The following is a 15733-nucleotide window of genomic DNA, read 5'->3' on the forward strand; positions in this document are numbered from 1 at the left end:
AACAAAAGTAGGCTTGAAGAGAGTGCAACCATCTCCCTTCCAATGGAGGTGAGCGCAATCATTCAAAACAAGCTTCCCCGAAAGCTTGGTGACCCGGGTAGCTATGCAATTCCGGTGAAGATTGGAGATATGGAAGCCATGGATGCTCTTTGTGAACTTGGGGCAAGTGTAAGCTTGGTGCCCTTCTCAATTGCGAAAAATTTAAAAGTTGGTGAGATGAAGCCAACAAGAATCTCAATACAATTAGCCGATCGTTCGGTTAGATTACCAATGGGAATACTTGAAGATGTACCGGTACAAGTGGGAAGAGTTTTTGTACCTTGTGACTTTGTGGTGATGGAAATGGAGGAGGACAACAAGGTTCCTCTCATTTTGGGAAGGTCGTTCTTGAACACGCCGGGAGTGTTAATTGATATGAAACAAGGCAAGCTAACATTGAATGTGGGAGATGAGAAAATTTCTTTCTCATTCTCGCAAGCCATGAGGAAGCTTATGTATGAGGATATCAATAGAATCGATACTCTTGACCGAGAAGTGGAGGAATTGAAGATGATGAACAATAGCAAAGATACTCTACAAGCGATCCTCACGGAAAGTTTGTACAATGATGATGATGAAGCTAAGGGGTACAAGTTGTTGCTAGACCAACCCCTACATGGCAAGGCAAGGGAGTTTGAAGCACTTAAGGTGGAGGTAAAAGAGGAGAGGTCTACGCCTCCTCCTAAGGTTGAACTTAAACCCCTTCCCCCTTCACTTAAATACGTTTTTCTTGATGATAATGAGACTTATCCCGTTATTGTCAATACCAACCTTGATGACACTTCCCTTGAGAAACTCCTAGTTGTGTTGAGGGAGTATAGGAGTGTCATTGGGTATGCCATTGATGACATTAAGGGGATAAGTCCCACGATATGCATGCACAAGATTTTGCTTGATAATGATCATGACTCCTCAATTGAGCACCAAAGAAGGCTCAACCCCAACATGAAAGAAGTTGTTAAAAAAGAGGTTTTGAAACTTCTTGAAGCGGGCATAATCTACCCTATCTCCGATAGCAAGTGGGTTAGCCCGGTTCAAGTTGTTCCAAAAAAAGGGGGCATGACCATTATCAAGAACGATAAGGGTGAGACCATTTCTACAAGGTCGGTCACCGGGTGGAGAATGTGCATAGACTAACGAAAATTGAACAAATCCACTCGGAAGGACCACTTCCCTCTCCCCTTTATCGATCAAATCTTGGAAAGGTTGGCATCACATAGTCACTATTGCTTCTTGGATGGGTATTCGGGATTCCTCCAAATTCCTATCCTACCCGAGGATCAAGAGAATACTACATTCACATGCCCTTTTGGCACCTTTGCTTATCGAAGGATGCCATTTGGATTATGTAATGCACCTTCTACATTTCAAAGGTGTATGATGTCTATCTTTTCCGACATGCTTGAATCATCAATCGAGGTATTTATGGATGACTTTTCTGTTTGCGGTTCATCTTTTGACACTTGCCTAAGTAATTTGATTAAAGTGTTAAAAAGATGTCAAGAGGTGAACCTTGTGCTTAATTGGGAAAAATGTCATTTCATGGTTGAAGAGGGTATTGTGTTGGGACATGTTGTTTCTAGTAGGGGCATTGAGGTTGGTCGTGCCAAAATTGAGGTTATTGAGCGCCTCCCTCCCCCCACTAATGTGAAGGGTATAAGGAGTTTTCTTGGACACGCGGGTTTTTACCGCCGGTTCATTAAAGATTTTTCCAAAATCGCTAAGCCGCTCACTCAATTGTTGGTAAAGGATGCCCCTTTTGTGTTTTCTAATGATTGTTTGCTAGCCTTTGATAGGTTGAAGGAAGCTTTGATCACGGCTCCCATCATTCAACCACCGAATTGGGAGCTCCCTTTTGAACTCATGTGTGATGCTTCGGACTATGCCGTTGGATCTGTGCTTGGGCAAAGGAAGGATAAAAAGCTCCATGCCATCTATTACACTAGCAAAACTCTTGATGAAGCACAAAGAAACTACACAACGACTGAAAAAGAGCTCCTAGCCATCGTCCATGCTATCGAAAAGTTTAGGTCTTACTTGGTGGGCTCCAAAGTTATAGTCTTCACCGACCATGCGGCTTTGAAGTACTTGCTGTCCAAGAAGGACGCTAAACCAAGGTTGATTAGGTGGGTCTTGCTCTTACAAGACTACGATATAGAAATTCGGGACAAGAAGGGTGCCGAGAATGTAGTAGCCGATCATCTCTAACGGCTACCGATCGTAGAAGGTGAAATTGAAGCTTTGCCAATTGATGATTCATTCCCGGATGATCAATTATTCGCAATCATTCAAGCCCCGGCCCCATGGTTTGCGGATATTGCAAATTACTTGGCTTGCTCCATCCTTCCTCCCGACCTCACCTATCAACAAAAGCGGAAGTTCCTCCATGATGTCCGCCAATACTTTTGGGATGACCCCTTGCTCTTCAAACAAGGTGTTGATGGTCTTTTTAGAAGGTGTGTCCCCGACGATGAAATTCATGAAGTTATCACAATGTGTCACTCCTCACCTTGTGGAGGACATATGAGTGCTAACAAGACATTGGCGAGAATATTGCAATGCGGTTTCTATTGGCCCTCTATGTTCAAGGACGTATGGGGAGTTGTTAAAGCTTGTGACCGGTGTCAAAGGACCGGTAATTTGTCAAGAAAGAATGAAATGCCTTTGAATAACATTTTAGAGCTGGAAATTTTCGATGTGTGGGGAATAGATTTTATGGGACCTTTCCCATCCTCTTTTGGGAACAAATACATTTTGGTGGCCGTCGACTATGTATCAAAGTGGGTTGAAGCGGTTGCATCTCCTACAAATGATGCTAAGGTAGTGGTCAAGTTGTTCAAGAAAGTCATTTTCCCTAGGTTTGGTGTGCCACGTGCCGTAATAAGTGATGGAGGATCGAACTTTGCAAAGCGATCTTTCAAGGCTCTCCTTGAAAAATACGGAGTGAGGCACAAGGTGTCATTGGCTTACCACCCTCAAACAAGTGGTCAAGCTGAAATTTCAAATAGGGAGATTAAGTTGATACTAGAGAAGACGGTGAATAGGTCAAGGAAGGATTGGTCATCAAGGTTGGATGATGCTCTATGGGCCTACCGCACCGCCTTCAAGACTCCTATTGGCACCACCCCTTACAAGCTCGTTTATGGGAAATCATGCCATCTACCGGTGGAACTGGAACATCGTGCGCACTGGGCTATCAAAACCTTGAATTTTGATATCCAATCCGCCGGAGAAAAGAGGATGCTTGACCTCCATGCCTTGGAAGAGTTGAGGTTAGATGCATATGAGAGTGCAAAGATCTACAAGGAGAAGACCAAAGCATGGCACGACAAGCACATCAACAAGAGAGAGTTCAAGGAGGGTGACAAGGTCTTGTTATTTAACTCCCGGTTGAAGTTGTTTCCGGGAAAGCTAAAATCAAGATGGAGTGGCCCTTTCACCATTACAAAGGTATTCCCATATGGCGCCATTGAGATTTCCAACGACAAAGGTGAACCATTCAAAGTTAATGGCCAAAGGTTGAAAGCATACTTCGATGGTTTCGTGCAAGAAGAAACAAAGGTAGTTCATTTAGATGAATTTGATATCCCTCGTGATTGAAAACGTAATATGGTCAAGCTAGTGACAATAAAGAAGCGCTTCCGGGAGGCAACCCGAGTATTTTAGTAATTTTTCTTAAAAAAAAAAAAAAAAAAAAAAAAAAAAAAAAAAAAAGGGAGAGTAAACGTGCCTGCCAATCAGCACGGACGTGCTGAAAATGGCACGTCCGTGTTTAGGAAGGCAGAAAGTTGAGAAGTATTCTGCCAAGTTAAGCACGTCCGTGCAAGATACAGCACGTCCGTGCCAAAAGCAGCACGTCCGTGCCGATAATGGCACGTCCGTGCTTTTACAGGCAGAAACTTAAGCACGTTCTGACTTGAGCTGCACGTCTGTGCCAATGCTGCACGTCCGTGCATACCAAGTATTTAAGGCCGAAACTGCTCGAAAAAAAAAAGAAAAAAAGCCACAATTTTTTTTGTTCTTCCTCTCAAACCCACGGTTCTCCTCCTTCTCTCTAACCCCTCTTACTCCTCCTCTCAACCCTCAAACACTCAAATCTCACCCAAAATTCAACATTTCCCACCATAATCAACACTCCTTTTCAACAAAACGCAAAATACTACTCCTTTCTCCAATCTTCAACCCAAAAATCACCCATTAACCGAAACCCTAAGAAGAAAAAAATCAATTTGGGGGTTTTCTTTTGGATTGAAATTTTAACAATTGGTTGAAGGAAAAGGTTCAAGCAAGGGAAAGGAAGGCTAGGAAGGTTCATTTGCGGGTTTTACACCCACGTTAAGCTCGGTATAATCGTTCCTTCCACTTACTATTTCCATACTTGAAACTTGTTGTTTTGTGCTTATTTTTGCTTGCAATCTTGGTTGAATTGATAGTTGTTGAGTATTTGTGCTTTTATGTAAAGCATTATGGGTTTAATTGAATATTGTGAGGATTAATTGTTTAGGTTTTGTGAGTTTTTGTGATTGTGTGGATTATTCTTTGTGGTGTCCTTTGGTGTGGCTAAGTCTTGGGTTGTTGACCTTAAAATTACTTGGTGAATTGGTTTAGTGTCTTGATCTCTTTGTGTGGCGGGTTTATTCATTCTAAATAAAACAAAATAAAAACAACCATGTCAAGAAGAAACCAATCACGAAACACCTCTTCCCTTAGATTTAGGAACCCATCGCCTCCTCCTCCCGTTGATCCACCGCAAGTGGACACAATGGGAATAGTTTTCGCTGACCAGGCCTTTTCGGCCAATTTCCTTAAAATCAGTAGGAGGCGGGTCAAGCCCACCAAATTCTATGATAGTGAGGTGGCGGACGCCTTAGGGGTAGGAGCTGACATCACAATGTTATTCGAGGGAGCCGACCTAGGTTCTTGGCTAGAGTTACATGCCTTAACCTATAGGAGACTGACCCTAGAATTCCTCTCCTCCCTTTGTGTGCACCGTGACACCACAAGATCCCCCCGTTACATGACCTTCCAGCTCATGAATGCCCAACATAGAATGTCCGTAGCGAGAGTTAACCAAGCTTTCGGGTGGCCTGTTTCTGGAACTATGGGGCCTAAGGATAGGCAACCCCGTAACTATATGGCGGGTGAATTTTGGAGAAGAATCACAGGGCTGTTTGGGTATAACCCTAGAACTGATAAGGCCACAGCCATTATTCACCCTGCCTTTAGGATCGCCCAGCGTACCATAGCGAACACAGCTTTTGCTAGGGGAGACAGTTCAGGGGTCGTGTCTACTCGAGAGCTTTACTTTCTATGGCATCTGAGTGAGGGTAGTACGAGTTTAAATGTGGGGTCTTGGTTTATGGACCACCTAGAAGATGTTGCCACAGGATCAGGCAACATCACCATAGGTGGTATGATTACTATAATTGCTGCTGCTCTTAACCTTGATTTTGCAGAAGAGCAGGTTGTTCCAGGTCCAACACAGTTGGATATGCAGTCGCTGAGAGCCATGAAATGGCTCACGGATGTAGAGGGGAACCACCCCTATTTGTGGTTGGTGAGTAGGCGCCCCTATGCCTACTTACCCGACCCCGAGGCCACCGCCATCTACAACCAGGCGAACTGGATCTTTGAGAGGGACTTCCCTTGGGCTCCCGGTCAAGAGGGAGAGGAACAAGGGCAAGAGCAGCAAGAGCAACAACAACAACATCAACAACAACAGCATCAACAACAACAACATCATCAACAACAACAATTTCAGCAACAACCAGAATTTCACCAGCAGTACGAGTTCCAACAAGGGTACCAAGAGGGGTACCAAGGTCAGGGCATGGGTGAAGGCAACCCATTCCTCACCTTCGAGCAGCAGATGGCTAATATGAATGCGAACTTCGCCCGCATGACTTCCGAGTTTGAGACCATGAGGAAGTCAAATGAAGACTTGAGGACTTCTTTCGACGGAATAAGGTCAATCTTTGAGGGTCTTCGAACGGAATTGGGCGACTTCCGCAATGTATATCAGCATCTCTACCCCGGGGGTTCGAGCTCCCAAGGGGGCCCGAACCAATGAGTTAGTATCTCCTTCCCCTTCTCTTTGTGCTTATATTGTTTCAACATTGGGGACAATGTTTATGATAGCTTGGGGGGGAGTATTTTCTCATTTACCATTGGTTCATGCTGTGTTCTCGTACGTATATGTTGATTTGCATGCCCCTATTCCCATTTCCCTAACATCCAAACCCTTTGAATCCAAATTGCTTCCTTTGAAATCCAAATCCCTTACATTGTGAATACTTCTCCTATCCCTTATTTAGATGTATAGTTATTTTATGCCTAGTTTAACCTGGTTTCTAAAAAAAAAGAAAAAAGAGAGAAAAAAATGAAAAAAAAAATGATGAAAAAGTGCCCAAGGATGAAACTCATATGACGATTCGTGTGTGATTTACTTGCTTCGCTTTTGAATGACAAGTTACTCTTAGAAAAGTGTATGCAAGGGTTGGAGTCATATAGGAGTTTATTAAACTTGATTGCCTTGGTTTGAACATGAAATGAAAGTCGATGAATGTTCATTTGCACATTAAGTTCATGAAATTGTCTAAGCACACTTGAAGTAGGTTATGTTTAGTTGATTTGCGGTCCCTTGTGCCCTTGGTGTGCCTTCCACTCTTCCCAAAATAAAGCTTTGCTTGAGATTTATTAGGTTTATGTTTATTAAATAAATTGGTAAAATAAACCACAATTTCTAAAAAAAAAAAAAAAAAATGCCGCTCAACAGTCAAAAAAGGCGGAGCAAATAAATAAAGTCTCAAATTCAAGGGCTTTATCTTATGAAAAAAAATTTTACATTTCCCTTTTGAGGTCAATTTGTGGATGCCTCCCACACCCTTTATCTTTAGTTTCCTCTTGTAAAAATCTCATAGTAGAGTGTAGTGGAGGGAGTTTGTTTGTGCATCTTGGGAGGTGGACTTGTATTTCACTATTTTATAACCGAAAATAAAAATGTGCTATGACTTAGGAATGAGCAAATGTGCTTTAATGAACTAGTAAAAAGCCTAAGGAAGTGTTCCATTGCAATCTTGTTCAGCATCCTTCTTGGTCTCTAACTCATGTGTACATTATTATGATGTTGATTTTTGAATGTTGTTCACTTGTCTTGCTTTTGAATCACATCCCGATGAGTTGACTTGGGCTATAAAAAAAAAAAAATCGTGTGTTGTGTTTGTGGGAGTTGTGGGTGATTCTCTTTGGAAACCCTCACGAGAGATGGACTCGTCCTACTAGGCGACTTGTAGGTTTAAACGGCTTCTCACTTTTGCTAAAAGTGATCGTTCGGTTTATTGTGTATGCCTACCCTTTCTTGGTTTAACTTTTGCTTCAACCTTCTATAACAAGTTAGTTCCCTCTATTTGTTTTGTCATGACTAGTTTGCTCGAGGACGAGCAAAAGCTTAGCTTGGGGGGATTTGATAACTTGCTATTTTATGCGGTTTTAGGGCGTATTTGAACCTAGTTTACCTGAACAAATTTGTGTTTTGGTTCACTTTTACCCTATTATTATGCAATTTTTGTGTATCCTATGCTTCACGGGTTGTTAGTGTTTTTGTTGAGATTTTAGGTCCAAAGATGACCAAATGAAGCCCATGGTTACCAAACCGAGGTTAGAAGCAAGGAAATGATGGAAAGAATCCAAGTACAAGAGCATCGTAGAAGAAAACACGAAGAAAAGGGCCCAGAAGACCCTGCACGGCCGTGCAAGATGTTGCACGTCCGTGCAGGAGTGCAGACCTGAACCCATCTTTCTGCCAAGGCCTGCACGGACGTGCCAAATATTGCACGTCCGTGCAGATGATGCAGCACGGACGTGCTTCCGTGATTATGAGGCAGCACGGACGTGCCAAATATTGCACGTCCGTGCAGATGATGCAGCACGGACGTGCCAAAGGTGCACGCCCGTGCTGCAGCAGGTCGTCTTAAACTGAGTTTCTGCCTTGGTCTGCACGGACGTGCCAACTTCAGCACGTCCGTGCAGACCTACAGTTTACCCGTTTCTTGTTTTCTCCGTCCTCTTATTTTAGGGGGTAGTATAAATAGCCCCTTTGGACCATTTTAGAGGGGTTCCCAATTTTTTTCCAGATTTTCATACTCCTCTTAGTTTGAAACACAAAAATCCTCAAATTAGCATAGATTTTAGTTCTTGTTTTGAAGTTTTTCAATCCAATCATTGTAGAAGACAAGTTCCACCATTGTTAGTCAATTATTGAAGTTTCTAGTAATTTTTCTTACTCTTTCTTTCTCTCTTCTATCTTTAATTCTTGCTTTTTATTAATTGTTTGGTTGTTCTTTGCATGTTTAATTGTTAGATTCTACTTAATTCTTAGTTTTAATTTGTTCATGAATTCCTTGAAATCTTTAATTGCTTTAACTTCCATGGATTGTGAGTAGTCTAATTTCTAGGGTTTGGGTGAACCCTCAATGTAATCACCAACACTTGTTGCATGTACTAATTTGTTAATTGTGGGGTGTTAATTAGTTGAGTTTAAGAGGTTTCATTGTTAATTCTTGTAATTGGCCATTGCTTGAATTATTTATCTAGCTTCCTCAACGAAGGATCGAGAGATGAACTTGAGGAAGCTCCCTTATGCTTGATTGACTTGATTTGCCATGAGAATAGGAATTTCTAGTCAAGGGAATTTGCATGTTATCGTGAGGATGTTTTAACACTTGTTTCTTGCCCATAATCACGAGAGTAGGTTATGGTTTTGATGTCAAGTAATCCCTCTAGCTTGAGAGAGTAGTTGGGTGCATTTGATAACTTCCCCTAATTTATCCCCTAAATCACCATTTCTATGCATGCTACTTGTGGTCCGTGATGAAGTTGAGTGGTGTAACCCATGCCCTAGGCCTTCTTAATATTGTTAATCACCTCTTAGAATTAGTTGATTTGAATTAGAATAGTGTGACGTAATACCAACTTAAAACCCCCGACTTAATCTAGCTTGTTTAAACAATAACATTTGGTGGTTGATTCAACGCCTCTCATGGGTTCGACCCTTTCTTGCCCTTGCTACTAGTTTAGTAGGATCGAGTTAGGTCTTATTTCTTGATAGGTTGACGACGTCCTATCAAGTTTTGGCGCCGTTTCCGGGGAGGCAAAGTCACATTGAATAAGTTATTGTTGAATGAGTCTAGATTTGTGTATATGTATATAATCTTCTTATTTTGTTTTTGTTTAAGCGTGTTTACTTTGTGATAGTCATTGCTAACGTTTTCCTTAGCTTTGTTTGACTGTGCATGACACGGAGGAGTAAGCAATCACCGCTTATCCCCGTAGATCCGGAGTTAAATAGAACTTTGATGAACGTAAGAAGGCTCCTACAAGGCACGCCGGATTTTTCTCTAGCTTATACGGATTCCGAGTCAGAGGATAATCTTGACAACGAGCAAGAGATGGCCAACCCACCGCCTCCTCCACTTCTACAAGACTATGACCACACCAATGCATTCCAAGGGTTAGGGTTCAGTGGTGGTTGTGGTGGGTTAGGGGGTGGCTAATGGGGTTACGGTGGTGGGATGGGTTGGGGTTACGGTGGTACGTTCTGGTGAGTGGGGGTGGTGGGTTAAGGGGTGGCGGTGGGGTGGGTTGGGTTGGGGTGGTGAGCTGGGGTGTGGGCAGTGATGGATCCGGGTGGGGTAAGAGTTAGGGGTGGGGCTGTTTTTTTTTTTTTTTTTTTGTAACTTTTCCAACGAAATTTCCGTTGGAAATCTCTCCAACTCCGACAAAAATTACGTCGGAAACTAGCCTTCCGACAAAAATTCCATCGGAAGAGGTCGAATTTCCTACAAAGGGTGTTGTGACAGACTGATTCCGACGGCATTCCGTCGGAAGACCATTTTCCGACGGAATTTCTGATGTTTCCGACTGAATTCCGTCGATGACATTTGGTGAACGTAAAAAATTTGATGGCATTGGTTGAATTTTCAAAGAGCTTAATGACATTTGGTGAAATCGCTCCGTACTTTTTATTTAGTTTAAAAATTAAATATCTATGTATAGAAGAATATTGTGGGATGATTCTCAATGTATATTTTCAAAATATATATATTAATGGTCAAGGTAATATGTTTAAAGTAAATATATGGACGAAGCCGCATTTGTCACTTGATAAACAATTTTTATTTTTTTGTTTTTACAACAGTCCAAAAAGGAGGCTAGCTCCCAATTGACTCAAGACTACAAGTAAAACAAGGAGAGGGTTTAGCTCTCTTATCCATAATAACACAAGAACTATAACATGGAATGGGGGTACAACATTCATGACTTATTATGGGATACAAATATAGGGATTGACAGGTTTCGTCTATACGTTAGCCATAAGATGATTAGAGTTTGTTCCTTTTCGCTTCTTGGACCTGCAAAACAATACCTAGAATAATGATTATCTTTCTTTTTCTTCTTCCTTGACATGTATGACCTACCATGCTTCCTCGTCGTGGCAGAAAACTTAAAGGTAGTGGGTGTAGGGATGAACTACACCTGGTTGGGTTCAAAAGTCATGAGATCATCTTCATTGGATCCAACAAATTCCACTTCAACAAGGTCAGTGATAGGATAGTTTCTCGCTGGATCTTCACTCCCATTCTCAATGCCTGAACCTTCATTGTTGTTATCAGGTAATTCTAAACATATAGACTCATCTAACTTCTTAACAGCAGTAGTGTAGGGTTTTTCAGACCCCACAACATGGTTGACCACTTTTGGACCAGGAGGGGGCATGACCTTTTTCTTTTTGGACTTCTTGTCGCGTCTCCTCCTACTTGAACTCATCTTCTTAATAGGCATGGAAAAGGACGGATTTGGGCCTTTGGAATCCATATCCTTGTAAATTTTAGAATGCCTATCTTGAGTAGTCTTTAATTTCCTTCATTCTTACAGTCATCCATGAACCAGCATATTGGTTGAAGAAATTCAAAATCCTCCCTTGCTTGAGATTCAAATAGGTCAAGGAGGAGATCTTCAGGTACTTGTTTCTTTTCATTCTATTAGTGAAGCAATGGATTTTTCCAGGTTCCATGACTTGTCTTGATTTTTGATCACTTAAGGTAGGGCTGGCAAAAACTGACCCGACCCGAAAACACGACCCGAACCCGACCTGAAAATATCGGGTTAGGGTTGAGGTTTTTGACACGAAAACTTAAATGGGTTGACACGAACCCGACCTGATATTTAAATGGGTTAGGTTAAGGTTGAGAAATTCAACCCGAAAGTAACCCGAATTGACCCGAAAAAAATTAAAACATGTTTTGTTTTTGGGCCAGATCCATATTGTACTCCGTATGAGATATATATGTACTACCTAAAGAATAAAACCCTAATATTTATTTCCCTACCCACCAGCCACCGTCACATGTTTTCTTACCTCCACTTTCTCTCTCATAATTTTTTCTCTCTTCTCTCTCATAATTTCTTCTCTCCTTCCTTTAAATGAGTTTTTCACTAATATTCTAACCCAGATCTTCATCAAATGAAAATATGACTTTCATTTTTCTACTACTTCGTTTTTTTTTGTGTGTGTTATTAAATAGTTTATTTTTGTTGTTGTTCTTTAGTTCGAAAATCTCTATTGTTTGAAAATAAGAATTTAGTCATTAGTTTAAATAATATTTCGTGTATGTTTGTTTTTCTGTAATTGTTTTTCAATTTATTTAATGATTGTGTCGAAGTTTTCTTTCATTCTTTTTTTTTCTTTTTTGTTTCTCTGATTTTTCTTATTTTTGTTTTGCACGACATGCAAGGTTGAGCTTTTGCTGTTTCATGGTTTACCGACTCATGAATTTGACGCTTCATATGGATCATTATTTTGTTTTATTTTGGAAATGTAACTTCAATTCTCGTATAAAGGTGTACTGTGTGGATTCCAATTTCATACTAAGTATTAAATTATAAAAAAATAATTAAAGGATGAATGTATGTGTTGCCAGATCTGAATAAAAATCCAAATTACTGGCTTAATTTTTTCATTAAAAAAAATCAGGTTGAAATCAGGTTGACCTGAACCCGAATAAATCAGGTTAGGGTTAGGATTTCTGACCCGAAAAGTTAAATGGGTCAGGTTTAGGTCAGGGGTTTTTTGACCCGAAACCGAAATGACTCGAACCCGAAATGACCCAACCCGACCTGATTGCCACCCCTAACTTAAGGGGCAGGTTGAACCAACTTCTTCATTTTCCAAAGGAGCATACTCATTGTGGGTAAGCATGGAGCTCTCTACCTCCATCTCACTATCAAGACATGTAGGGGACAGACTAGTAACATCACTCCCCCGGTCATTGCTTCGAGAAGTTGGGCCTTGCACTAGGCTAACAGTCGACTCACTAATTTTCCCCTTTTTGTTGTAGTTACACTGAGTAATGGAAGAAGTTTCAGTACTACTCTTACCAACGATCTTGCTTGCCGCACAACTTAGGTCCTTCACTTTCTCCACTTCACAGAGGATCTCCTGATTATTAGGCTCTGACCTGGCTGCCTTGCCAAGGTCCTCAAAGCCTCTTTCAGTTGATTAAGCTTGATTTCTGCTAAAACCCTTCTATAAAGAGATTTAGCATTGCTACTATCAAACTTGATGGTTAAGGAGAAAAATTCCTTAGTTTGTTCAAAATCATGAACCTTTAAGGCATAAGTAAGCTGCGAGATTCAATTCCAAAGCAATAGCAAGACTCCATAGCAAATCACACTCATCCTCATTCCTTGGTAAACCAAAGCACAAAAATTTCAACCCTCTATTATACTTAGCCCTAGCACAAATAAACTCACCACGTTTATAGTACAAATTACCCTCGTCCTTCAAACTCATGACTTGATTAAATATTTTTCGAGGGCAGTTATTTGTAGCAAAGTTCACAATACTTTCATCATAGTCGTCATTCAAATGAGTAACCATAAGGGCGTTAAGTAGAGGTCGACAATCCATATATATACCAAAGACAAGACTTTAATAAAAACCACAAAAGGAGGCAAAAACACTGAAGTAGGAGGAAAATATCTATCTTTAAGTTTTTTTTTTCTTGATTAAAAGAAAACTAGGAAAGTTGTAGAACAAGAAAGAGGAAAACCACCACTAGCGAGAAGGGCTAGAAAGGGACAACCGCCATCTACCTTAGTGGTAGGCGGCAGGAGGATGCGGAGGCAAGTAGGACAACCGTTGCCCGAAACACCCTTACTAGCGAGGTGCTTTCTCGAGATATATTACAGCGAAGGTTGCTTCGTCAAATAGCGAAAACGCTCCTCGCGATCTGGTTGTGCCGGGCAGAAAATAGATCGCTGGCGATCGAGAAGGGGAGCCGCATTCAGCGATCGCGACGACCCGTTTGAGAAAGCAAGGAGGAGGCTGCTGGTTTTATAAAACCAAGGCCTCGCTACTGGTATTTTTGGGGGGGTTTTGAAACTCGCGCGTCAGGCGCGTTCGGAAATATTGTTAATTACTTAAGCTATAAAGCCTTTAAAGATAAGTCACAACGTAATAAAATGGAAAAATGGTAAATAAATGAAAAAAAAAAATCAATCAACAAGACATATTTGTAATTGTTCAAAAATTGTGTGGGATCTATTATTAATATAAAGTTATTGATTTATTTATACTTATCGATCGCGATGCACTATCATAACTCATAAGACATCATCTTCTGTCAACGTGATAAATGATAAATGATCATGTGTTATGAACGTATTGATCACCATGCATTTCTCATATGACATCATCTTCTATTTAATAAAATAAATGACTTGAATTTGTCTTACAACTTGCTATCTTTACTATGAAACTTTAATCTATTGTTCCTAATCTAAAAATAATACTATAGTTTTATACAATTAAATTTGTTTTGAATCATTCAAAAGAATTACGCAATTATAAAGTGCAAGTGTGCAACTCATTAGACAATGTAATCTTCGCCTTGGATTTATAGTTGATCTCCAAGCAATTTTACCAAGCAGAATTCGTTTATAAATTCTTAGTAGCTATTGAATATTTGTAATGGCTTTAATAACCACATTAAACACTAAATTCATCTCCGAACACATTGTCAAACCTTCGTCTCCAACACCTAACCATCTTCGATCTCTACGAGCCTCGTTGTTTGATCATATAAACGTACCTATCCTAATGCCCCTTATCTTCTTCTTTTACTCTCAAAAACATACTACCAAGATTGGTGCTAATGATGTCTTGGATCGACTCAAAAAAACCCTTCCCTATGCATTATCCGTTTTCTATCCACTAGCAGGGCGTGTTCTGGATGCTAATTCCATAAGCTGTAACGACGAGGGTGTGCCCTATGTGCAAGCTGAGGTGGATAAGCCATTGATAGATGTAGCTTACAAGGCCGAGATCTCTCAGCTTGATAAATTGTTACCCCCTTATGGCCAAGAAGGGTTTACGGCCTTGTTGTTAGCCATCCAAGTCAATGTTTTTACTTGTGGCGGTCTTGCCATTGGGGTGAAGATGAGTCATGCCATTTCCGATGCCTTTTCTTTTGTGATGTTTGTCAAAACATGGGCATCTATGGTCGCCAATGGTAATAACCAATATCATCACAATCTTTGTGGCCGCCCTTGTTTCGATATATGGAAACTTTTTCCACCTTCGACACCAAAATTTAACAATTTTGATGATTGTGATGCCAACCAAAATGCTGATTTTATCAAGGATAGACCGGTTTCAAAGTGGTTCATCTTTAGCGAAGAAAAGTTACATGTACTTAGATCCAAACTATTTCCCGAAACTAATACAAGTACCAGTCCTAATAGGGCTAGAGTTCCTTCCCTCCCTATGGTATTATCAGCCTTCGTTTGGAGTAGGATCAAGTTATCTTGTTACAATAGTGTCAATAGTATACCTTATGAAGTTTATCATGCGGTTAATCTTCGCCCTCGAGTGAGTCCACCTGATGATCAATCATATTACTTTGGTAACATGGTTGTAAATGCTATAATAAAGTTGTGTACGACGATCAATGATAAAAACATATCAAATTGTCAACGCCACTTCTTAAACCAAATGAACGAGTCCATCGGAAAAGTAAACAATGATGAGTTCATAAGAGAAATGCAAGAGGGTAAAGAGGACTTGAAGTTTATAACACAGCACTTCGAAAGGGAGAGCAAAGGAGATATCGTTGCACTCGGGTTCAGCAATTTACGGAGCTTGCGGGTCTATGAAGCTGATTTTGGTTGGGGGAAGCCAATTTGGGTTACATCGGCAACACTAATGTTCAAGAATTTGGTCATATTCATTCCTGCTGGTCCATCGTCCAATAATATTGTAGCTTATATCAACTTGAATAGCGAAGATATGGCTAAACTCGAAAATGATAAAGAATTTACTGTGCTCGTGTCCAAGGCACCTCATGCTACCAGCAAGCTCTAAGAATCTAAGAACTCGATTTTATATTTTTCATAAGACGGGTTAAAGTTATCTTAAATGTATTTAAAGTTACTCTTTGTACTGCAAAAGTTATTATTTTTCTAGTAATAAATTTTATCTTATAAAAAACTTATAATGTATTAGATTAATCATATTAGTCTTTATAATATGTAATCAAGAATTTATAAAAAAAATTACACATTAAAATAAACTGCAAACCAACATCAAATCAAAAGTTACTCTTTAAAGGTTAAAGTTACCATAAAAATAGTTAAC

The 15733-nt window shown here is 40.4% G+C and overlaps 1 protein-coding gene across 1 annotated transcript; it reads left to right on the plus strand.

Annotated features, from left to right (window-relative positions):
* The first annotated feature begins 13992 nt into the window (after positions 1-13992).
* On the plus strand, positions 13993-15531 carry LOC110692059 (acetyl-CoA-benzylalcohol acetyltransferase-like). Its single transcript, XM_021869048.1, has one exon. It carries the CDS (start codon positions 14069-14071, stop codon positions 15458-15460), a length of 1392 nt encoding a protein of 463 aa, XP_021724740.1. The 5' UTR covers positions 13993-14068; the 3' UTR covers positions 15461-15531.
* Positions 15532-15733: the final 202 nt, after the last annotated feature.

This window comes from Chenopodium quinoa, unplaced genomic scaffold, assembly GCF_001683475.1.
Source record: "Chenopodium quinoa cultivar QQ74 unplaced genomic scaffold, ASM168347v1, whole genome shotgun sequence".
Lineage (NCBI taxonomy): Eukaryota > Viridiplantae > Streptophyta > Magnoliopsida > Caryophyllales > Amaranthaceae > Chenopodium > Chenopodium quinoa.

Excerpts from the sequence above, each read along its gene's own strand:
- LOC110692059 (XM_021869048.1), top strand. The coding sequence starts at position 14,069 with ATGGCTTTAATAACCACATTAAACACTAAATTCATCTCCGAACACATT.